General features: G+C 43.5%; 1 protein-coding gene across 2 annotated transcripts in view; it reads left to right on the top strand.

Annotated features, from left to right (window-relative positions):
- kif26ba (kinesin family member 26Ba) overlaps window positions 1-24,330 on the top strand; it is a 127,016-nt gene that overhangs the window by 82,969 nt on the left and 19,717 nt on the right. For both annotated transcript variants that reach the window (XM_084006516.1, XM_084006515.1), the window contains exons 6-11: window positions 9,179-9,394; window positions 14,107-14,200; window positions 16,105-16,250; window positions 16,472-16,588; window positions 17,896-18,082; window positions 19,064-19,274. In XM_084006516.1, coding sequence (XP_083862642.1) covers window positions 9,179-9,394; window positions 14,107-14,200; window positions 16,105-16,250; window positions 16,472-16,588; window positions 17,896-18,082; window positions 19,064-19,274 — 971 coding nt within the window. The remainder of the gene's footprint in view (window positions 1-9,178; window positions 9,395-14,106; window positions 14,201-16,104; window positions 16,251-16,471; window positions 16,589-17,895; window positions 18,083-19,063; window positions 19,275-24,330) is intronic.

Here is a 24,330-nt window from a genome sequence, read left to right as displayed (position 1 = left end):
ACGCACGCACACAGGAAAAAATTGCTGTGTGAAAAAATGGCTGTGGTGACATTTCTCCAGTAAAAATGTCACCTGCAATGGGGGTCCGATCCCTGCCGAAATGGCATTTGCAAACATTCACACTCACACACACATGCACACAAATTTATAAGATTATGGTGCACAATGAAAGATGTCAAGGAAGCGCGGAAAAGCCCCTGGTGGAAGTGTGTACGATACATCCTGCAGGATCCATGGGCTTGTCTGCCAGGTTGATGGGGGTTTAGTGTTCTCCCCGATGTTAATATGGCAGAAAACAGATTGAGATATCACATTCAAAGCCAGGGGAAATCAACCTGCACCGGTCAGATGCACTGCTCTCTCTCTCTCTCTCTCTCTCTCTCTCTCTCTCTCTCTCTCTCTCTGTGTGTGTGTGTGTGTGGTACAGACTGAGAGAGAGAGAGAGAGAGAGAGAGAGAGAGAGAGAGAGAGAGAGAGAGAGAGAGAGAGAGATCATCAAGTGACGTTTCCCTCAGTGGACCTCTCTGACTAGCGTATAGCAGCTCAAACTCCCCTCTGTTATTTCTAGACACAGTGCTTCTCTACATGTGTTGTTGGAAGCTGCATTTCACTTTAATCAAATCAGCCAGTTGGGAGCCTTCCATTCAGACCCTTGACTGCTGGCGGAGATTTGGATCCATCGAGGAAATTAAGCTGTGTATATATTGTCACTTTGAAATGACGAGTTACACAGACATACAGCAGAGACGGCCAATTACACATTTTTGAAGCTGCCCGACGGAAACTAAAGATATAAAAATACTGAGGATGTTATAGATTATTTATCTATAGTTAAGAGAGACATCTTGTTTTCTGATTGCTTTCTATGCAACTTTATTAGTGAGTGTCATTTAGCAGCAGTTGAGATAGCCTAATGTGTATGGGACAGTTAAATTATGGAGTTCTTATTCTTTCTCCCTGCCCGAACTGCATGCAGTGACAGTCATTCGTTTTCCAGAGAATGTGGTTCTATTTGGTTCTGGCAATGTCAGGCTGCCAATCAGTCGCTCCACCACCTCGGTCCTGACTGAATCTCGATCTCAAATCCAATAGTTTAATACAGAAATATATGTTCCCTCTGGAATGATTTTAGTAACTGCTGAAATCGCTTAAGTAATCTAACACTGTCAGGTTTTTAATTTTTCCCAATACTTTGGTTAATGACCAAATACCTGCAAAAGTTACCATAGTGTCCTGGAAATATGGATAGGAAAGTTGGGCAGTGTGACTTTAGTGTCTCAACAACTACTGACTGGATTGCCTTTTGATACACATTTTATTTCATTTTTTCCCAAATTTGTCAGTTATTAAGTTGTTGGCCAAATGCCTGTAAAACTAGTCGCACTCCCAGGCAGTCTCTGCGGCACTTTGTGTTTAGTGCTAATTTGCAAATGTTAACATGCTTACACGTTAAGTGGTTATTATTACCTGCTACACATTCGCTTGTTTGTCTTTATCAACACGCTAACTCACTAAACTAATGATCATAATAAAAATTATACCATCAGTATGTCAGCAGAATTTAGTTCTGTGAAGTGGACACAGCATTGTGGCGGCGTCCCATTAATTCCTAAAGAGGTTACAGAGTGCTGCAAGAAGCAAAAAAAAGTCAGACTTTTGAATATAAAATTACCCTGAGCTTCCGTATCCAAGGGTGCATAGAGCAAACGCACTAGCATTTCCTTTAAACCCGCCTACTGGCCCTTGGCCCAGCCTCGGTCTCTGGTTAATTTTCAAGAATGGATGGATTAGGCAATTTTTGCCTTTTGGGACCTTATAAAACCTAATAATATAAATAATGGTTATTCAACTGTTATTGAACTTACTGATATGTTGATTTACCTCAAAAATATCTCCACTGATTTACTGGCATCTATTTCTCAATGCAGGTCTAAAGGAAAAAGGGTTTTTTTTTAAGCCCAATGGCATCACACGAAGGACTTAAAAAATTGTAATTGCACTGCTTGGCCACTATGTAAAATCTGCTTCAAAGACTGGCGCTCTTCCTGGGGGCTCGATACAGCCGCATAAAGCTGCTAGCATGACTGGAGACTCTTACTCTTGTTTCAGTATGGATTACAAATACATGAGCCACAGTCGCCCCAGGGCTTAGATAGTCTTCTTTAAACTGTCTGCTGCATTTCACCCACAGTTCTGTATCATAACTGATTTTCATACAGTCCCTCTACAGAGGGAATTGTCAAAATTGTTATCAATGCTAATAAGGGTGCTCTCTCCTCTCTTGTCTTCTTTCTTCTGTAACCTATCTTCACCTCGTCTGACTTATCTAGTGCATGGATAAGTCTTACAACCCCCCCCCCCCCCCCCCTCTTTTCCATATCTGAATGACAATAAAGGACTGTGGGAGTATTTTTTTCCAGCTCTTTCATCCCTCTATTCAACATTTTGCACACACACGCACACTCACAAATTGCGACTTGACCTTTGGGGAAAATGATACCATGACAGCTAATCAATTTTTAATAGCAGCTACGATTCCTCTCAGGCCACAAGCTGTGTGCATCCGTGTCATGAGTGAGCGTGTGCGAGTGCATTTTCTATGGGCATTTGTGTGTCTCCATGCCTATCTGGGTGTCTGTGTTTTCTTGTATCTAAATGAGGGAGTGAGTCTGTTGTGGGAATCCAGTAGCCACTTTGTTCCACCTTGTAGCTGAAATATTAATGCTGTCAGTATTGGCAGGACTGGGGCATTACATGCACATGCATGCACACACACAAACACACACACAGCACACACACAGCACTCTTTCCCACAATTCTCAAATTGTAAAGCCTTCTGAGATTGATTTGTGATTCAAGGCTATATAAATTAAACATGGATAACATACATATGATAGATATGCAAGCCATGTAATTCCCTTCTTCAAACAAAAACAATAATTTGCCACTCACCATATTAGATGACTGCAAGTGCGTATAGTATGGTTTCTGAACTGCAGCGAGACAATGTTAAACTCTAAAGTATAAAATATATGAACAACATATCAGTCTCTCTGTATTTTCTCTGACTGCCCTACCCTCTCTGTGGCTTTCAGCTCTACTGAATATGTAAATCTATAGAAATGGGTCATATTTTTATTCATGAAAAAGGCACAGTAATTCCCTAAAACCGCCGGGTTCTGTATTAGCAACGTTTAAATAGTAAATGATGCCTTTTTGGGGGGGACTCTTAATACACATTTGGTGTGAATATTTCTGCATTTATCAAGAACAATGTATTTGGTGTTTACTGAAAATAAATACAACACCTCACTCAGTGCAACAGTGTGGCTTATTTAATGTTGAGACCAAATATGCAAGTGATATTTTGTTGAACATTTAATTCTGTTAGTGTGTTAGTTAACTTCCATAAATAACTAGGGTTTCTCATTTCACAGTTTCTGGTGGCAACATAGTGGCTAATCCTTGGCGAACTACACACATATTCAAACCTCAGAGCTGTAAGATCACTGCAGACTGTGAGCTGAGCTGGAATGAATAAATTGGTTAAAATTAGAATTGATCTGAAGCCTGAACTTGCTACTCCCATATAGTATTTGTATCTCTCTGTGTATGTGTTTTTGCACAAGTGTGTGTGTTTCTGCAGTGTTTGGGAACCAATTAGAGCTCAGTCTCTTATTGATTTTCCAGCCAATAGTAATGAAGCACCGCTGTGAGGGACTATCGAACAATCTTCTCTCAGCTCAGGCTTGTTTGTTCCTGTTTAGCTGAAATCCTTTACTCAAATTGGCTCCAAGACTTCATTGTGTCCGAGTGTGGTGTATAAAGTGGAGGAACAGGAAGATCTCTATCTTAGAGAGTGTATTGGGGTCACGAACATCACTCCGTGCCTCAACATCTGTCATTACATGTACCCTTTACCCTGGAAATGAGCCCCCAAGCTGTGTCAGGCGGGATCAGGAGACTTATATACAGTGTGGTATTGTAGGTTAAAACAGATACAGCCTTCACTTTTGTAAGTTACACACAGAAATCATACATGCTTAGACACACATTACAAAGCGGGGTGGGGGGGCGGACTGACTTCAGGATTTACCGCAGCAAGAAGTGACAGAAAAGAGGAAAGTTTAGAACAGTCAGTGTGAGAAAGGGCAAGGAAAGACAGTGAGACAGGAAGAGAAGGGAGATGGGACAAAGTAAGAATGGAGGAAGCAGTCGCACAATGGCACAATTGAGCTGAACTTCATCAGAAGTTAGGTTTTTTTTGTTTGTTTTTGGAAACCAAAGGCAATTTTCATAGCCAGAACAAGACATGACATTATGTGGGCCAAACACACACACACACACACACACACACACACACACACACACACACACACACACTCTCTCTCTCTCTCTCTCTCTCAGACATGAGGAGAGAATGGGCTCTCAGGGGGGAAAGATTTTATGAGTTACGCCTTGTAAAGCGTGCAACGGTAAAATCCTTCCCCCCAGGCCCTTACTGATGTGAAGGGTTCTTTTATTGGGGTCAAGAGAGGGCATAGCACTGAATCCAAGTGTGAGCGTATATCTGCTGGAGATATGCTTTAGAACTCTTGACCTGACATTAAGTCTTAGTATCCTAGGTTTTCCAAGGTCACCAGGGTTACATATTTATTATATTTTGGTGGCATCTCAGTTTATCTCACACCCTATAGACACGCTTTTAAATTTACACACATGGCAATTCCCTTCTTCGGAGAAATACTTCAGCACAAACACTCTCTCTCATACACACATACACTCAAACAATGTTGAATCAATTCTCCTAAAGTTTAATGATGCAACCAAAGGACAGCCGTAATGTGCTGTAAGTGTGTGTGTTTGTGTATGTTTGTGTGTTTGTGTATGTTTGTGTGTGTGTGTGTGTGTCTGTGTGTGTGTGTGTGTCTGTGTGTGTGTGTGAGTCTAGGGCATGTGCATAGGCTGGCTACTACGCATTGGGGGCTTTCTAGAACAACAGCCAAACAGCTAGTAAAGTACTGCTCAATTTCTTCTATCATAGGAAGCATGTTTATCTGGAAACGGAGATGTTTCTTGAATCCCTGAAACAGTATAACAATGTGCTGATCTGTTTTATCCTGTTCGATCATTCAAAATATTTGATTCTTAATGAAACCTGACTCGTAATGCAGAATCAAATAAAGTATATAAAATGTGTGTGTTGCAGGTAGAGAGAAATATGCATAAAAACAGCAGCATAGTAACAGCTCTTACAATTTAATTTGCCTTTGTGCTTTTAACATGCAGTACATTAGTTATCAGCAGGCTTTCATGCTTTAATTTTTTACAAAACACTTATCATTCTAGGTGAGTTTGTTCTGTATGAAAGGACCTTGTTCTGTTTGCCTCTGACTCTTCACTTGAGCGCCATTTAATGATTTTATAGCAAATAATTATTCTAGCTTTTGATAGACACTATATGATCCAAAGACTCAGCTAATGGCTCGGTACCTAAATGTATAGTTTAACATACTAACAGTCTTCCACTTGATCAGCGAAAGCTCAAGGTGTTAGTGCAGGGTGGGTTTGGAGTGTTTTGGGATTACTGTGCAATTCGTAATCCCACGGCGGTGTTTAACTGGAAGTGCTATTGGGAATCACACTTCAGATGATGATTCATCCGTGTGAAGGAAGCAAGAACAGACAAAAGATCTCACCTTCTCCCTCTGCTTCCCTCTTAGGAGCTACATGAACACAGTCGTCTGCCCTGCACCTCTGAACCCCGTCAACAACAAAAAAGATCCAGCTGGTTTAGGAAACTAAAATAAGATCAAAAATACATTTCATGTCTTTTGTAGTTTGTCAGTGTGCTAGGTAAGGTTGAGTCAGCACACCTTTAGTAATGTAACAATATAATATAACAGAGAGTATCCTGTGTATTTTCAATCTATAATGCCATCCTTTGATTATCTGACACTTATCCTTTTCCATGTCCAGATGTTTAGTCCAAACTGCCCGTACAAACAGATGCTGTAGTTTCCGCATTCATAGCATCTTTCAAAAATGATGGTCCATACATTTGTGTCCTTTTTGGATTGAGAACCAAACCAGACCTTGCAGTGCCTTCCAAAATGAGACAGTCTAGGCTCACAGAGGCCAAAACTCAGGATGTACTCATCCAGTATCTGTCAACCTCACTATTGTCAAGAATATAAGAATGAGAAATTGCATACCTTTTAACCATCAGCCCATGTCTTTTATAACGTCAGCTGCTTTGCTTGTTAGGCTACTACAGGATATTCAGCTCTTTTCATCTGTCATGCCTTAAACTATCTTGTCCGGAACAATCTATCTACTTTGTGCTGTCAAAATTCAAAGCTGTAGCCAATTTACTGTGAACTTCCACTGATTTCACAGTCTGGTCACCATTCACGTCAGATAGAAAACTCTATAGAAGCTCAGCTTTTTCCACGTGCCAGGCCCTGCAGCACTTACAATGTATGGACCCTCAGTATTTAAAGGACGAGGGGCCCAATAGGGATGACCACCAGATCCACCAATGCTGCACAACTGAGCTACTGGATGGCACGTTACGATACACTGTGACATCATACAATATTCACCAAGTAATTTAGCATAATGGGACACTTTGAAGGGTACACTAGTGGCAAGACATTTATTATTTGACTTACCATAAGTAGCTATCTCTTTATTTGATCCAGCTGCCCTTATGATTCAGCTTCTTAACAGTGACAGCATTATGAAGTGTGTGTTGTGCAAAGTTGAAAAGGGAAATTAAAAGAGTGGCAGAAAGTAGAAAGTCTTACAGGTAAACAGATACAGATACTTCATCACTACCCCCACTCACTTCATAATCCATCTGTCAGTGTCACAGTGTAAATATCAAATATATTTAATATTCAGTCTCCGAGACATTTGGTGTGGTTAAGACTGAATCCATAAAGCTCTCATTGCATCTGCCACTCCGCACCATGCATCTGCTTTATCCCAGTTTCTCTTCCAATTGTCACAAGAGAAAATCTGTGGTAAATCTCCTGGAAAATCATGTAGCATGTAGCAGGAAGAAAAATGTAGTGACAAACATAGAGAGAAGAAGACAGACGGACTGAATTAGAGAACGACATAGGCAGTGAAAGATCAAAAGTCTGCAAGACACGAAGACTAATTCGCCCAGATGAGCCAGAGGAGGGTCAAGACAACAATAATAAACTGCTAGAAAGTACCTCAAACTTAAAAAAAATAAAAAATCTTTATCTAACAGAGAAAAGGTGGTTATGGTAAAATGTTCTGCAGCTCACTCAGATTCAATGACGCAGTGTTTTGCTTCTTCTGATATCAAAGAAAACAACAGCAGCTGTCAGGCGGTAAATTGTGGCTGCTAACAGTTTATGACAGGAGTGGGAGGAAAGTAGAGTGAGAGGAGGAGAGAAAGCTAAAACCGGATTCCTGCACTTCAGGCTTTTGATATGTGGCAGCGAGCTGAAGCGAAACGTAAGGGTGAGGAGAGGGAAAAAGTTGGGGATTTAGGATGGAGGGAGGGAGAGATAATGAAAGATTGACAGGTAAAGTGGAGAAGAAGCAGGGGGAATGAAGTGATGTTGTGACTCTTTTGGGAGTCTTTTTCGACACTGAGGCACAGTTGAGGTATGCTGCCTCCGAGCGACGATCCCTCAGAGTGATCACATCTGTTCACTATGGCAAGCCGTTTTAACATTTAATCGAACCACACTCCTATCTGTAATTATATTTAAGATATCCATAATAGCATTTCTCCTAGTCAAAATTACATTTTGACTAGGAGAAATGGTAATTAAAGATATCCACAATACATTCTTACTAGTAAAAATTATATTTTAAGATATCTACAACTTTGATTGTACTAGTCAAAACTAAATTTAAGATATCTAAAAATCCTTAAAAAGTATAAGTGGCCGTTTTATCATTTAATAGCTAAACTGGATATGTATTGCAGATATCTGTAATTCAATTCTTCCTAGTCAAAAAGAACATTTCAGATATCCACAATGACTTTCTTCCTATCCACAATTGTCATTTCAGATATCCACAATGGCATTCTTCCTAGGACAAATGACGTCACTTTTGCCATTCATGTGTATTGGGCTTTCAATTTCAGATATCCACAATTACATTCTGGATATCTAGAATGAACATTCTGGATATCTGCAATTGAATTCTTACTAGGAAAAACTCCCATTTCAGATATCTTCAATCCAATTGTTACTAGTCATAATTTTCATTTCAGATATCCAAAATGAAAAACCATTCTGTCTACCTGTCAACAGATATCAACAATACATTTGTGGATATCTGCAATTGTATTGTTCCTAGTCACAATTCTAATTGTAGATATCTGAAATTACATTTCTACTAGTCATAATACTAATTGTGGATATCCATAACGACATTTCTACTAGTCACAATGTATTTTTGGATATTCAAAATTACATTCTGGATATCTGGAATAGTTTTTCATCAGACTAGGAAGAATTGAATTACAGATATCTGCAATAAATATCTAGTCTAGCTATTAAATGTTAAAACGGCTTGCCATAGTTCACTGTTTTGAGCCGCGTATGGTTTGTCTGAAAATCTGTCAGCGCCCTGGTGGTAGGAGTAAGCAGTAACGCCAATGGGGCTGCAGTGACAAAGAACACCATTAGAAATGATTGAATGCTTTAAGGAGTCTAACACAGTACTAAACACATTGATAGATGAGTTGTATGTAAAGGCATCACCAGAGTTTGAAAATATATATATACAGGGTGGCCCATAAAGTTGGAATAATCTGCAAATGTACATGTTATCATTGCACCTGGTCAAAAGTGATACTGATGCCTTTAAATAAGAATGTTACTAGCAACACCTTGCATGTATAAATGTGTCCTGTGCCTGTTGATTACAGTTTTATGTAACTGGATTGTAAATAATCATGCCAGAAATAAATTAATTTTGAAGAGAAATGACAAAACCAACCAGTACAACAGTGAAGGTTGTGTGAATCCATTTACTGGGAGGATTTTCTATTAAACTTCTGCATTGTTATGTGTATTTGGGTTTTTGTGAGGGATAAAGTTGCAGTTGTCTTTGTCCTATTCTATTATTTTATACTCTACACTGTTTTTGCACTAATATGATTTCTGTGTCTTACCCGTAGGTGAAAGTGATGGTGCGTGTTTGCCCGTTGTCTCAGTCGGATGCCGTCGAGTCCAGTTCCTTCCTTAAAGTGGATTCCAGGAAGAAACAAATCACCATCATGGACCCCTCAGCCAATCAGACACCAAACGCGGCCTCCCAGAAAAAGGCAGGAACCAATCAGGCCCCTCCAAAGATGTTTACCTTTGATGCCGCATTCCCTCCAGATGCATCACAGGTATGAGAAAAACAAAGGACTTGGAGGGGATTTTTATTATCAAATATGCATATTCAACCTATTCATTAAGGAGCTAAACACTGTTTCTGCCCCGGTGATTGCAAACTTGTGCATGCGTCCGTGAGTGAGTGTGCAATTGCATGCTCAAGAAGCTCTCGTGATTGTGATCAACCTTGGCCTTAACAGGCGCTAAAATTGAAGACACGATTATGGCCATGAGACATAATAATGTGATACTGTGGAAGCCGGCAAGAAGGAGACTCAGACATGGATCTTGGTTTGCTTCCACTTTACTCATTGCGTTCAACCAACCCCCAACCGGAAATCAATCACCGTACTTAACACCTAAACCCCTCCCCCTCACCTGTCCCTCTGATGAGAGAAACCCCCTTCTAGTGTCCCCCCACACAGCCCCCCCCCGAACAATCAGAATGGATACACAATACGAAACATCCAATCAACCCCCTCCCCCTTTAGTCCTGTTTTGGAGGTCTGATAACTCGACCACAACGACTGTGCTTCAAAGTCACAGGGGTAGGGGCATGAGCCGGTGATCGACCCTGCCGGCAGCGAGGCTGGTCTGGCGGAAAGGCAGGGGTTGCTGCTGGGGCCGAGGTAAAAAAGGGGCGAGGGCCCGAGGTAGCGGCCGATCTAGGCGGACGCCCACGTCGTCGGGGCTGAGCCAGCTCCACTGGTCCATCTGGGGCCACATGCGCAGGCTTCAGACAGTCCACTGAAACCCGCTCCTTACGCCCTCCCATGTCCACCTCAAAGTACTTAAGTCCTGCCCAGGACGCGGAAGGGGCCATCATATGGAGGCTGGAGGGGAGAACGGTGAGCATCATGGCGGATAAACACATAATTGGCTGACATCAAGTCCTTCGGGATGTAGGACTCAGGAATGCAATGGTGTACCGGCATAGGGGCGAAGGTGCTGACGTCGTCATGGCCAGCAGACCGGTGAGCTGCAACAGACCAGGGGGCAGTGTGTCTTGGCAGGAACTCCCCCGGGACTCTTAATGGCTGGCCAAACACCAGCTCTGCAGCAGAAGACTGCAGGTCCTCCTTTGGGGCAGAACGCAGACCCAACATAACCCATGGCAAACGGTCGATCCAGCTACTGTCAGTAAGAGCTGCCCGGAGAGCAGCCTTCATAGTGCGGTGAAAGCGCTCACACAGCCCATTGGCCTGCGGGTTATATGCCGTGGTGCGGTGGAGCCTCACTCCCAGACTCTCTGCCACGGCGCTCCACAGCCCAGACGTGAATTGCGGGCCCCTGTCTGAAGTTAAGTCCGATGGCGTACTGAACCTGGCCACCCAAGCCGAGATGAAAGCCCGGGCCACCTCGGCAGATGTGGTAGAGGACAAAGGCACAGCCTCCGGCCATCTGGTGGTTCTATCTACCATTGTCAAAATATGGGTGAACCCCTGGGGCCCCACAAGGTCCACGTTAACATGGTCAAACCGCCTCCCAGGAATGAAAAACGGCTCCAGCTTAGTGTGCCGATGTATCTTAGCCCGCTGGCATGCTAGGCAGGAAGTCGCCCAACTTCTAATGTCCTTTCTGAGCCCTGGCCAAACGAATTTGGCGCCAACCAGCTTAACCGATGCTTTCACGCCAGGGTGTGAAAGGGCATGAATAGCATCAAAAACTCGACGGCGCCAGCTAGTGGGGACCATAGGGCGGGGGCAGCCTGTGGAGACGTCACAGAGGAGTGTTGACTCCCCATCCTGAAAAACCACATCCTCCAGTCGGAGTCCTGTAGCAGCCAACCTAAAAGCTTGAATGTCAGAGTCTGCAAGCTGGTCCTCTGCCATGGCTGCATAGTCCACACCTAAGTGCACAGCGTTGAGCTGTGCCCGAGAGAGGCAATCAGCCACCAGATTTTCTTTGCCCGCCACATGCTTTATGTTGGTGGTAAATTCCGAAATGGCAGAGAGTTGGCGCTGCTGCCGTGGTGACCAGGGTTCTGAGGTCTTGGCCATGGCAAAGGTCAGGGGTTTGTGGTCCACAAAGGCGGTGAACTCCCGGCCTTCCAGCAGGAACCTAAAATGACGCGTGGCAAGGAAAAGGGCCAGGAGCTCCCTGTCAAATGTACTATATTTCCTCTCATTGTCACGGAGCGTCCTGCTGAAGAAGGAGAGCGGCTGCCAGGCCCCATCCACCCACTGCTCACACACTGCCCCCACTGCATAATCCGAGGCATCAGTCGTAAGGGCTATCGGTGCAGTAGGGAAGGGGTGGGCTAGCATGGCAGCGTTGGCTAGGGCCACCTTTGCGTCCTCGAATGCCTGGACCCTCTCAGGGGACCAGTCCACTTCTTGCTTCTCTTTCATACCCCTTAGTGCCTCGTACAGGGGCCGCATCACGAGAGCGGCTCTTGGTATGAACCGGTTGTAAAAGTTTACCATCCCGAGGAACTCCTGCAGGGGCTTTACAGTGCAGGGGCGTGGGAAAGCCTGAATGGCCTCCACCTTGGCAGGCAGAGGCACCGCCCCCTGCGGCGAGATGTGATGGCCCAGGAAATCCATGGCCAACCGACCAAACTGACATTTGGCTGTGTTCACAATCAGTCCGTGTTCACTGAGCCTCTCAAACAGCTGCCGGAGGTGTGAGAGATGCTCCTCTGCAGAGGCGCTGGCAACCAGGATGTCATCCAAATAAATAAACAAAAATGACAAACCCCGCAGCACAGAGTCCATCAACCGCTGAAAAGTTTGAGCTGCCCCTTTAAGTCCAAACGGCATCCACAAAAACTCAAAGAGCCCAAAAGGGGTGATAATTGCTGTTTTAGGCACATCTTGTGGATGTACCGGTACCTGATGGTACCCCCGAACCAAATCCACTTTGGAGAAGATGGTGGCCCTGGCCAGATGGACTGCGAAATCTTGAATATGCGGGACAGGGTACCGATCCGGGGGTTGTCATGTTATTAAGGCGTCGGAAATCACCACAAGGGCGCCAACCCCCGCCAGCTTTGGGGACCATGTGCAGCGGTGAGGCCCAGGGGCTGTTGGAGCGGCGCACAATGCCGAGCTGCTCCATCATGGCAAACTCCTGCTTAGCTATGGCCAGCTTAGCGGTGTCGAGACGGCGTGGGCGCGCGAAGACCGGTGGCCCCACTGTGGTGATAAAGTGTTCCACTCCATGTTTGGCAATGGCTGCAGAGAAGGTGGGCTCCGTCAGGGCAGGAAACTCTGAGAGGAGCCGCTGGTACACATGCCCAGTGGCGAGGCTGTTGGCCAGGGTGAGCGGCCCTGGTGCTCCCAGAGTGCAGGGGTACGTTGCAAAAGAGACAGCATCGATTAGACGGTGATTGGCCACATCCACTAATAGCCTATGTGCACACAAAAAATCCGCACCCAGTATAGGCACTGCGACAGAAGCCATGACAAAGTCCCAACCGAATTGAAGTCCATTGAAACACACAGTCACAAATCTGGTGCAGAAGGTGCGAATAGGAGTCCCATTAGCCGCATCCAGTGGGGGACCGTGACCGCCACCCACGATGTCCGCGGCTGATGCCGGCAGGACGCTCCGCTGGGCGCCCGAATTCACCAACAGGCGTCTACCGGAGAAAGTGTCCTTTATGAACAGCAGCTTGTCCGCGCCACCAGTGCTCACAGCTGCTAACGAGCGCCGGCCCTGGCATTTCCCGAGCTGAGAAAAGAGCACGGCGGCACACACCGTCTGGCTTTTTGGCCAAAGCGACGATGGAAATAACACATCCCATTGTCCCCTCTCCTGCGATCCGCCACCGCGGCTACGGAGGCTACAGCTGGCGCTTCTGACAGGGGCTGGGGCTGCGGTTGAAACATGGCATGCATGCTATATTGCCGGGACGCCAGCAGAATCCAGTCGGCTTCCTCCGCCAAACCCCGGTAATCCTTGGCGCGCACGAGGGGCGAGCTGGCCAAAGCCGTGCGCATGGGAGATGGGAGCTGGCGCAGGAACAGTTGGACAAACAAAAAAGATGCGTCACCGGCCCCAAGCAACGCTAACATGTTCTCCATTAGCTCGGTGGGCTTACTGTCCCCCAAACCGTTCAATGACAACAGTCGCTCAGCCCGTTCTGTGTCGGACAGCTGGAACAACCGCAGTAGCTGTGCCTTGAGCGCTTCGTACTTTCCATTAACCGGAGGGTCCCTCAACAGTCCCATCACACGGCGGGTGGTGGAGGAATCCAAAGCCGCGACAACATGGTAGTACTTCGTATCCTCCGCCGTGATTCCCCGAAGATGAAACTGTGCCTCGATGTGCTGGAACCACGGGTCCGGATCATGTTGCCAAAATTCAGGCAGTTTGACGGTCACAGCAGAAACCCCGGGAGCCGGAACAGCGGCCGCGTTGTCACCGACATTTACAAACATTTTATCATGTCAGGGTCACCAATGTGGAAGCCGGCAAGAAGGAGACTCAGACATGGATCTTGGTTTGCTTCCACTTTACTCATTGCGTTCAACCAACCCCCAGCCGGAAATCAATCACCGTACTTAACACCTAAACCCCTCCCCCTCACCTGTCCCTCTGATGAGAGAAACCCCCTTCTAGTGTCCCCCCACAATACATCTTTTGCAATAAAATTGAGGAACACAACCATCATCCACAGTAGTTGTTTTTGAATGCATTTCTCGATTGTCTGTTTAACGCTGCTCTACTGTACCAAAAGATGTGTGCTTTTCTTTATCTTTCTCTATCTGTCTGTTGCTAGGCGGAGGTGTGCGCGGGGACGGTTGCCGAGGTGATTCAGTCGGTGGTGAACGGAGCAGATGGCTGCGTCTTCTGCTTTGGACACTCCAAACTGGGTAACTCTCACACACATGCACGCAGACTACAAAATCAGATCATGTGTGGCTCGTGAGTCATCTTTAGTGTGTGTGTGTATCTGACCGTCAGTGTGTCAGCCTTTCATTTGGCTGTCTCTCTGCTTGCTCTCATCTATCAGAGAGAAAGAAGAGGATTAGTGTCTGCTGCAGCTGAAAGCATTCTCAGTCTGCTCCATCTGTGTTTCTGCCTTCTTCCCCCTCTCTCTCTAATCCTTCTGAAGCTGTTTTTTAGAGACAATGTCTTAAAAAGGGTCAGGACCACTTACTGCACACTGCAACATGCCTGAACCCACACACACACACACACACACCGATGTGCAGGTCAGCCCCTATTGTGTTTATCCCCGTACATGCAAGCAGAATGACCCTTCTTGGTTCATACAGCCAGTTGGAGTTCCTAAGTCCCCTTGAAGTGAAACTGAAATTTGAATGTTGCAGTTCAGCCAGGACCACTTCTGTGTTAATGACTGGGCCATTTACTGGAACAAACAGTAATGAATTTCTATGTAAAAACCAACACACACACACACCTATGTGTCTCCTGTGCTGCAGGGACTTTATCCCCTTGCCAAATAAGTTGTAAAAGCAAACTCATTTATACATTTAAGAGGTGTGAGTATTTTGATATATTGTGATATACTGTCCTTAAGGGCATGGTACACTAAAAAATAAATATACATTCACAGACATTTTGTGGGCGGAGAGCTGAACCTGCCCACTTCTCCCTCAAAAAAGCTCATTTCGGACAGATCACACAAACAGATGCACACATAATCACCACAGCTCTCCCAAGGCACTCACTCAATACTGTGTACACATCAGACAGCCTGTCTCCATCACCGTTTTGCATCTCGCCATGTTTACAAGTTTTCACTCAGTCTTCAAATATTGATGCATAGAAATGGCTGTCATGATTCATGATCAAGATGATTCATCGCATATAATGTGACTGGAACCAATATGCCTAACGCGCCCCCAAAACAGACTCTTATAGTCAATGTTTGATTGTGTTGAATGAACTGAAGTTTCTGGCTTGGAAGTATTTTTATTTGACCCATCAAAGACAAGTTTGCTCATTTTAAGAATTTTTACCGTTGTATTAATGGTTCAGAGCGGCCCTGGTATTGCTGGTTTCAGTTAGAACGGCTGTTGCCGTAGCAGGAGATGACTTCATTCTTTATGATGCAGCTCACCTAAGGCCATGGATCTTAATGAGGCTACATTATAACGGCATTACCTTTTTCCTAATTAAAATGGGGAAAGTAACACAACAAGCATTTATCTTCGGCCACGTGTGGGTACTCAGACTCAGACAGTCTACTCCTGCGCAGACATGCACACGTTCACAAAGCGTAATCAGGTTTTTTGAATAGAGAACATTGAAATAAATGGATGAACTTCAGGAATGTAATTGAATCCTCTGATTTTGAGTACTTTATCACCAGTAGTGTAGAGTCACTGTTGCAGTGTTGTGTTAGTCAGTGGAGCATTCAGCTATATATATATATATACTGTATATAGCAGATACTGATCTATCTATCTATCTATCTATCTATCTATCTATCTATCTATCTATCTATCTATCTATCTATCTATCTATCTATCTATCTATCTATCCATCCATCCATCCATCCATCCATCCATCCATCCATATACTGTATATATATATATATATATATACACACACACACACACACACACACACACACACACACACATACTTAGTCTTGAAAGGCAAGAAAGCATACAGAGGGTTATTCCAGTGCTCTGTGGTTATGGTAGTGGTTCTACATAGAGCCATTATGACTGAGGGAGTCAGATTTGTATAAATAAAAAGAAAGTTGTAAATCAGTTAAATGTTGGATCTTTCTGTCTGTCTCCAGGTAAATCCCACACCATGATTGGCCGTGATGACTCTCTCCAGACTCTGGGTATAATACCCTGTGCCATCTCCTGGTTGTTTAAGCTCATCAATGAGAGAAAGGAGAAAACAGGAGCACGCTTCTCTGTTCGTGTTTCTGCAGTCGAGGTCAGTGTTACTCTTTTCAAAGTGGCAGTATCTGTCAGTGTAGATCTGCCATCACAAGTAATGACTTCTCTCTGATAAGGTTTTAATACGTCTCTCTTAGAAAAATGACCATAAATTAATTTCTTGCTTTTGTCAGAACATAAAAGACAATTTGGTTACTTCCACTAGTCATCTAATGTGTATGTGTGTGTGTGTGTGTGTGTGTGTGTGTGTGTGTGTAGGTTTGGGGAAAAGAGGAGAACCTTAAGGACTTGCTGTCTGAAGTAGCCACAGGGAGCTTACAGGATGGACAGTCACCTGGAGTCTACCTGTGTGAGGACCCCATCTGTGGCATGCAGGTAATGTACACACACACACACACACACACACCCTCGGGCCTTGTTATCAATACGCCTTACTATTGTTTTCTTTAGCCTCAGGCAGTTCTCTGTTGCCTCAGCTATATAAATGGTAAATGGTCCTCATTTATATAGCGCTTTTATCCAAAGCGCTTTACAGTAATGACTGACATTCACCCATTCACGCATTCACACACCGACGGCGGAGTCAACCACACAGGGCGACAGTCAGCTCATCAGGAGCAATTAGGGTGAGGTGTCTTGCTCAGGGACACCAGGCACTCAGCTAGGAGGAGCCGGGGATCGAACAGGCAATCTTGCGGTTACCAGCCAACCTACTCTATCTCCTGAGCTAATACCCCCCATGGTGGGGATGTGCACACCTGCGCATGCATGCACTCACCTTAGAGATGCAGATACAATATGAGAGGTTAAGTAGAGTCTCCCCGTGGTTCCAACAATAAACCAGGCATATTTTAAAACACCAGGTTAATTTATAGCTGTTTTACTTACTTAAAATAAGGTTAAAATAAGGTGACAGAATCAAAGAACAAGCGCAAACGACTTGATGATGCAAACAAGACTGAAAGAACGAGAAAGAAATATGTATTTTTGTCTGTTTATATTCATATAAATAAATATAATTAATAATTAATAAATAAATAATAATGAATTTACTGATTGATTAACTTTAATGAGTGGGATTCAGCCAACAAAGACGTAAATATAATTACCATTATAATTATTGTCATGTCGTCTATTTTAATGAAGTAATGACACAGCAGTCTGAATAGTGTGTGGAGTGACTGTGAGAGTGAACCCAGCCTTTGTGTATGCGTGTGTGTGTGTGTGTGAGGATGCAGTTTTATGTTTATAGGATTATAGGGTCAGAACATCTGTGTAATCCTTAACTAATCTGACATAATCTCATCAGTAATGATATCCCGCACACACACACACACACACACACACACACACACACACACACACACACACACACACACACACACACACGCGCACACACACACACACACACACACACACACACACACACATACACACACACACACACACACACACACAATTACTCACCTCTGCTTCCCTCTGTCCGTGTCTCCCATACCTGCAAGCAAATTAGACAATACAATTTGAATACGCGAGTCAATCTGTGTATCAGTATTAGTGTTTGGACACTTCTTAGCAGGCAAGTCAAGCCTCAGCTAACATTTAATGTTACCTTCCCTCTTGTCTGGCTCTTGGTCCTTCTTTATATCCACATAACGTTTCTCCTCCCACACATCTTCCAGCTCCAGAACCAGTCTGAACTGCGTGCTCCAACCCCAGAGAAGGCAGCCTGGTTTCTGGATGCAGCCATAGCAGCTCGCCACAATAGCCAACGGCCCAACACCACCGAAGAAGAGCACAGGAACTCACACATGCTATTTACACTACATATATACCAGTATCGCATGGAAAAGACGGGCAAAGGAGGGAGTAAGTGCCATTTATTCTAATTACAATAGTAATAGTTATTATTAACATGAATACAACATGAAATAAACTGCTACCTGTACTGCTGCAACACTTGCACTGTTGTTGTCATGTCACATGTTACCTGCTGTGAGTCCTACATCTGATAATCATATTAGGATAAAAGCAGCCATGCATTTTTCTATTGAAATATTGCATACAAAGCCAGGAGTGAGTGCACACAACAATGGTAGGTAGATCAATATCTTTATCAGTCAGTATGGTAAATAGTGTAAACAGTAAATAGTGCACATAACCTTGATAGACTATGTGATCTTAATATTCTTTCTTTAGAATGATTCACACATCACAGTCATATGATACATGCACTCACATCTACATCAATAACTAGATGATAATGCAGGGTGTGTTTGACAAGGAGAGACGGTCACAGAACATCTGACCAGAATATCACTGATCATAATCACTTTCAATACTTGTATGGGTGCATACATATGTGAGAGAATATGGCAGAGAATGTTTGTGTGTTCTGTACATGTGTACGTGTTCACACATATATATCACATGCAGGTAATGGGATGCTTGAGGATAACTATGTGGTAACTAGGGCTGGGCGACATGGCTAAATCTTATGTCACAATATCATTTAATTTCATATCTCGCAATATGTCATGATATAGCATGTTTTCTGGTAAGTCAATCAATAAATGGTCTATATGAAATAAACACATGTATCTCAATATGATGCTTGATTGAAACAAGATAAATTATCATACTGAATTCTGCCCAACCTCAAGCTACAACCATTGGTCATGTTGGTACACATTCTTATGATATATTGAAGGGTACATTCAATAGTTGTATACTATCTAACTGCAGAATGATAACGACATAAAGCCAAGACTGAAATGTTTTTTTGTTTTTTTTTAAAGTTTGCTTGGCCTAATTCCATTAACTTTTTGACTAATTTTCTTAATTTACCAGTGTCAGGAGGTCGCAGTCGCCTCCATTTGCTAGACCTGGGCAGCTGTGATGTCAAAGTACTTGGAGGTGGCGGAGGAGGAGGAGGAGGAGGAGCAGGTGGGAAGAGCAGAGAGAACACTTTGCCCAGCTCGGCCCCCCTGTGCCTTTCTCTGTCAGCCCTCGGCAACGTGATCCTGGCCCTGGTCAACGGGAGCAAGCACATTCCATACAAGTAAGGTGGAGTGTGAAAGTATTTATATGTGTGAGGAGAGGAGAAAGGAAGTGAGGTAGAAAAAAAAGAGGCCCAGTTTACAATTTAGAGAAAGAAGTGTTGAGAGGGGTTAAAGGTGACATGAGGAGGGAAGCATCAGAGGAAAGGAAGAAAGGAGAGCAGACAAGAGGTCTGCTAAGTTGCTTCAGGTTTTGGGGCCTTAATGCTATAAACAACAACAGCTGCTGTTACATATTCATCATATTCATTTATCTGGTTAACCGACGGCAAATGAGACCAAAGGAGAGAGAGGAGCGATGGAGAGATAACATAGACAAAGGCTGTAGCCAGAAGTAAATAGCAATAAACTGAAAATACATGTAACAGGGTAAAAAAAAGAAGAAGTCATAATTGTTGTAGTAGTATTGTTTAGTGTGCCCAAGCAGGTCACAGTATATGAACCAAACCGTAAATGTCCTCATGTTGCCTTTCCTTCATTCCTGCCTTCTTAATCTTCCACTAACCATAAGGGGTTTGGAGCTGTGTGCTCTTTGCTGGGGTAATTAAATCACCAGCTTTGCATTTATATTGCATAACAACCTGCTACCTGTGACTCAGACTGTTGTCGGATTGTCAGGGGATTTGGACTGGTTTAGCGATCCGTACTGTGTTACTGCCACCTCTCTAGTACCAAGGATTATCCACACGGCCGAGCAAAGGCTACGGAGCTACAAGCTAATGTGGATGTCAGTGGAGATGGGTGGCTTGTGTTAATAGTATAGCGAATTAATTAAAAATAATTGTACAATTTGAGCAGCAGGTAGCTAGCCATTAACTCGGTTATCTTCCTCCTTGGAATATAAGAGAGAGATCTTCATCTAGACCTTCATCTAGACCTCCAACATGAAGAAAACAGGCAGCTATGTGAGGCTGTACGTAAAGTAAGCACAGTGGTGTTTTGAGCTTAATGCTAAAATCAAACGACAATGACACTATTGAGCAGGTAACAGCAGATAATATAGATCATTAACTATCTTGGTTTAGCATGTTAGTATTAATGTCTTCACATAATTTTATGGCAATCCTTACGCTCCTTGTTGAGATATTTCAGTCTGGACCAAAGAGATGAGCCAACTGACTAACCGTCTGACAGTCTTTTGTCCTTTTGGAAGAAATGACAAAACCCAAAATATGCTTGAATCCAGTTTAAGTGGAAGAATTCTTCTCCATTCATTTCTTCACAGTTAAAGGCTTGGCCTGTCTCCCAATGTCTTGTTACTTTTGGGATAGGGTCCAATCCTGTTTCTTATAAGCGTGGTCCTGTTCCAGTACTGTTGCTAGGTAACCATAGTGATTCCATGCAAGTCAATCAGTAGTCACTGTCATGCGTATATAGCTTCCTGGTTCAATTAAAAAGGGCAGACAGCTGTCTGTTACTGCAACAATTTGGCTCTTGCTCAGACATGAATCCAAGCATCTAGGCGTGATGCCAGTCAGACAATGTTTCATGCTCATCCTCGTGTAGATTTAAAAGCTCTTCTCACATCCGTTAAACAACAACCATTCTCATCAGGGACCCTCAAAAGCTCCTTGTCCAAAATCAGACTACTTCCTTCTGGTTTGCTGTATATCTCTCCTGGCAAAGTCCCTCTTCAGTAATATCGCTAAATCTTTCCAGTGACACACCTACTCTAGTGCTATAGTGGCTGGAGGCGCTGAAGGCACTGCAGGGACACAGTTGATTGTTGACCATTATGCTAGTTAGTATTAGCAGTATAAGCTAGAACAGCAAAATTCAGGAAGGTCTGTCTTAATTTATTAGCGCCATTATACATACTGGTAGTACAAATATGTGATTTTCCAAATGTGGCTTTCATCAGGTGTGCTCCTTAATATTAACATCTTGTAATAATGCATCATGTTACATACAGTAGTCTTCCCTGGTAAAAAAAAAACAATTAATATATTTAGTACAGGCAGAGAATCAAGATCTAATCTAATGTTCCCAGTTAACATGCAAATTAATACTTCATGAGTCATGAACTTACCTATATTAAGAAAGAAATATGGAGATAGAGATAAATCTAGGCAGGAGAGAGAAGAGGGTTTGCTGAAGCCTGAGGCAGTGAAACAAGACAGAGGAAAAGAGAGGAGATGAGAAGAGATGAGAAGAGCATCAATAAAAAAGAGGAGGGCAAGATAGGAGTGTATAAATACTGGTGTGCGTGTGTCTTTGTGCATGTGGATGTACACATACGCGTGAGACATGGCTGGAGGCTGTGTTTTTAGGAAAGGGGGACAGCAGCATGAGGTATGGGGCCACAGAGGAGCTTTACTCACCGTCAGCCTGCAGGCACACACACACACACAAACACACACACACACACACACACACACACACACACACACAAAAGTCTATGAATGATTGCAGTAGCCAACCCAGCAGAAAGTATTTTCTTAAACAAACAGCCTTATTTTACTCTCCCATCTGCTAGCATAATCACTCTGGGAGATAGATCATCTCCCAATATTAGACTACATAATATCCAGAGTGCTTCTAATAAAATGTGTTTTAAACACCTTTAAACAGCATTGATCGATAAACAAAATTAATAATGACCATTCACTTTATCTTTAAATTTTTTTAGCTTCATTTATATGAATATGTTATCCTATGGAGGTAGATTTGTGTCTTTATTATTCAATCAAAAAAAGGTTGCTTCAATCAAAATATATATTTTCAATCAAAAAAACCCTTTTCAATCAAAGAAAAAAAGTGTTTGAATGCAAAAATATGGTTGAGACTCAAAGAAATGCATTTGAACACTGTTTTTCTTTTATTGAAAATGTTTTCTTTGATAGAAGCGAAGGTTTTTTTGTTTGAAGCAACTTTTTTGATTGAAGTAATGTTGTTTTGTGTTTGGGCCATATTATGGGTAGGACATTTGTGTCTTTATAATTCAATCAAAAAAGAAGTTGCTTCAAACAAAAAATATATATTTTCAATAAAAAAGTCACTTCAATAAAAAAAAAACATTTTTCAATCATAGAAAAAAAGTTTTTGAATGCAAAAAAAGATTTGAGACTCAAAAAATTGCATTTGAACACTTTTTTTTATTGAAAATGTTTTCTTTGATTGAAGTAATCTTTTTTGTGTTTGGGCCATATTATGGTAGGACATTTGTGTCCTACCATATTATGGTAGGACATTTGTGTCTTAATTATTCAATCCCCAAAAAGTTGCTTCAATCAAAAAAAAGATTTTCAATCAAAGGAAAAACTCAAATGCAAAGAATTATTTTTTTCGATTTGAATTTTTTTTTAATGAAGTGAAGAAAGTTTTGAAGTCGTTTTTTTTTTTGATTGAATTATTTTGACAAAAAACATCCCGCAGTGGGCGGGTGCTTCCCCATTGGTCAGACATGTTTGAGTGACAAGTGTCTACACCAACGACGTCTTTCTGACAAGTCACGGTCGCCAGCAAGCCAGGGAGCAGTGGTGGAGTTGTTGGTAAGTAGATAAAAGAGTATTAAAATGATTGGTGTCATTAGCCTACTCTGTTTGACATTTCGATTAAACATAAAGCTTGCTAATGTGGCATGATGGTTAAGGAGTTAAAGTTGCAACAACGCCACCTGGGGTAATTTCACCCCCAGGAAATTCTAAGGTAACCTTTTATGAAGGAGGTCACACGGGTTCGATATACCACAGGGGCAAGAGACGGTTTTCAAATTAAAAAACACTTTATTTAACATATGTCAATCAGCAAAATAATCAAAACTTCACTCACTCACCCACACACACACACACACACACGCACACACACACGCACACACACACACACACGCACACTACACACACGCACGCACACACCAGTTGCATAACATTACACCCTACAATAACAGATCAAAAAGCAGGACGGTAGTCTACTGGCGGCAGGACCAAACCAAAAATATGGAGGTCTGTAAATTAAACACCTGTGCAACAACACTCACACACACACACTGGACACTCGTGAAGGGGGACCACCACCAGGGACGGAACTGCCGCCTTGGACCACAGCACCTAACCAAAACACACAAAACAAGTTAAAACATGCAACCGGGTGCAACACAAGGCTGGTGCGACAAAACAATGAAAACAAAAACACAGAAATACACCAACATGAACTCACAAAAATGGAAACTAATTACTAAAGCACAAATCAATGAACACAGTGGAGTGCCCCTTTAAATGTGGGCAGCTTTGTAGTGACCACGCCAAAAGCGCTCAACTGACCAGCTCGTTAGGACACATTCATGGGACAGCCACACAGCTGATTAACAAACGGAAAATCAGCAGTGAAAAAAAAGGAACGTCCGTCAATGTAATAGAGCCAAAACAGCAGCGTGGATCTTCAGGAGGGGTGGCTGGACACAGACCAACCATTCACCACGGCCTCACGACGCGACGCTACAGTGACGCCCAGAGCGACGGAGGGACAACGGCTCGTGCTGCGGGTCAATCACTCAGTGAGAGGAACAGGTGAGCGCATCCCGGGAGGGCCTCCGGCGGAGCGCCTCGTCTCCCACAGCCCCAGCGGCCGCTTGGCTAGATGAGGAGGAATGTAAGCCCGCAACAGCCACGCCGAACCACAGCGAAGGACAGGCTGCAGCCACAGAAGGAAACGAGAGACAGGTGTGTCTGCACCTCTATATGTAGGGGTGTGTCGTACCGCCCCTCATTCAGGGTGCCCAACTAGTTGGCACAGTGCCATATAGTGGCAGGAAAGGAAACGACCTGTCACACTAACTTAGTTCACGTTGACTAATTTGTGTGATGGTGCTGGATATCTAACGCCGTCATATTGTCAGGCAGGCTAGCAGGGTGCGCTAGCAGCTAACGGCTAACGGCTAGCCGATAACGTTAGCCGATGGCCCTGCACACTGAATGAATTGTTTATTTCACTTAAGTACAGAGGCTTGCTATGTGCTAGTGCTATGTTATAATAAGTAACGTCATTAGTGGTCAAACAACAGTCCACATGCCAACTGTTGCCCGCAGCGCTACCTGTTTAGCAGCAACAGGTCATGCAGAG

Source organism: Eutrigla gurnardus, assembly GCF_963514095.1.
Source record: "Eutrigla gurnardus genome assembly, chromosome: 1".
In the NCBI taxonomy this organism is placed as follows: Eukaryota; Metazoa; Chordata; class Actinopteri; order Perciformes; family Triglidae; genus Eutrigla; species Eutrigla gurnardus.
This window is presented reverse-complemented; position numbering and strand designations above follow the sequence as displayed.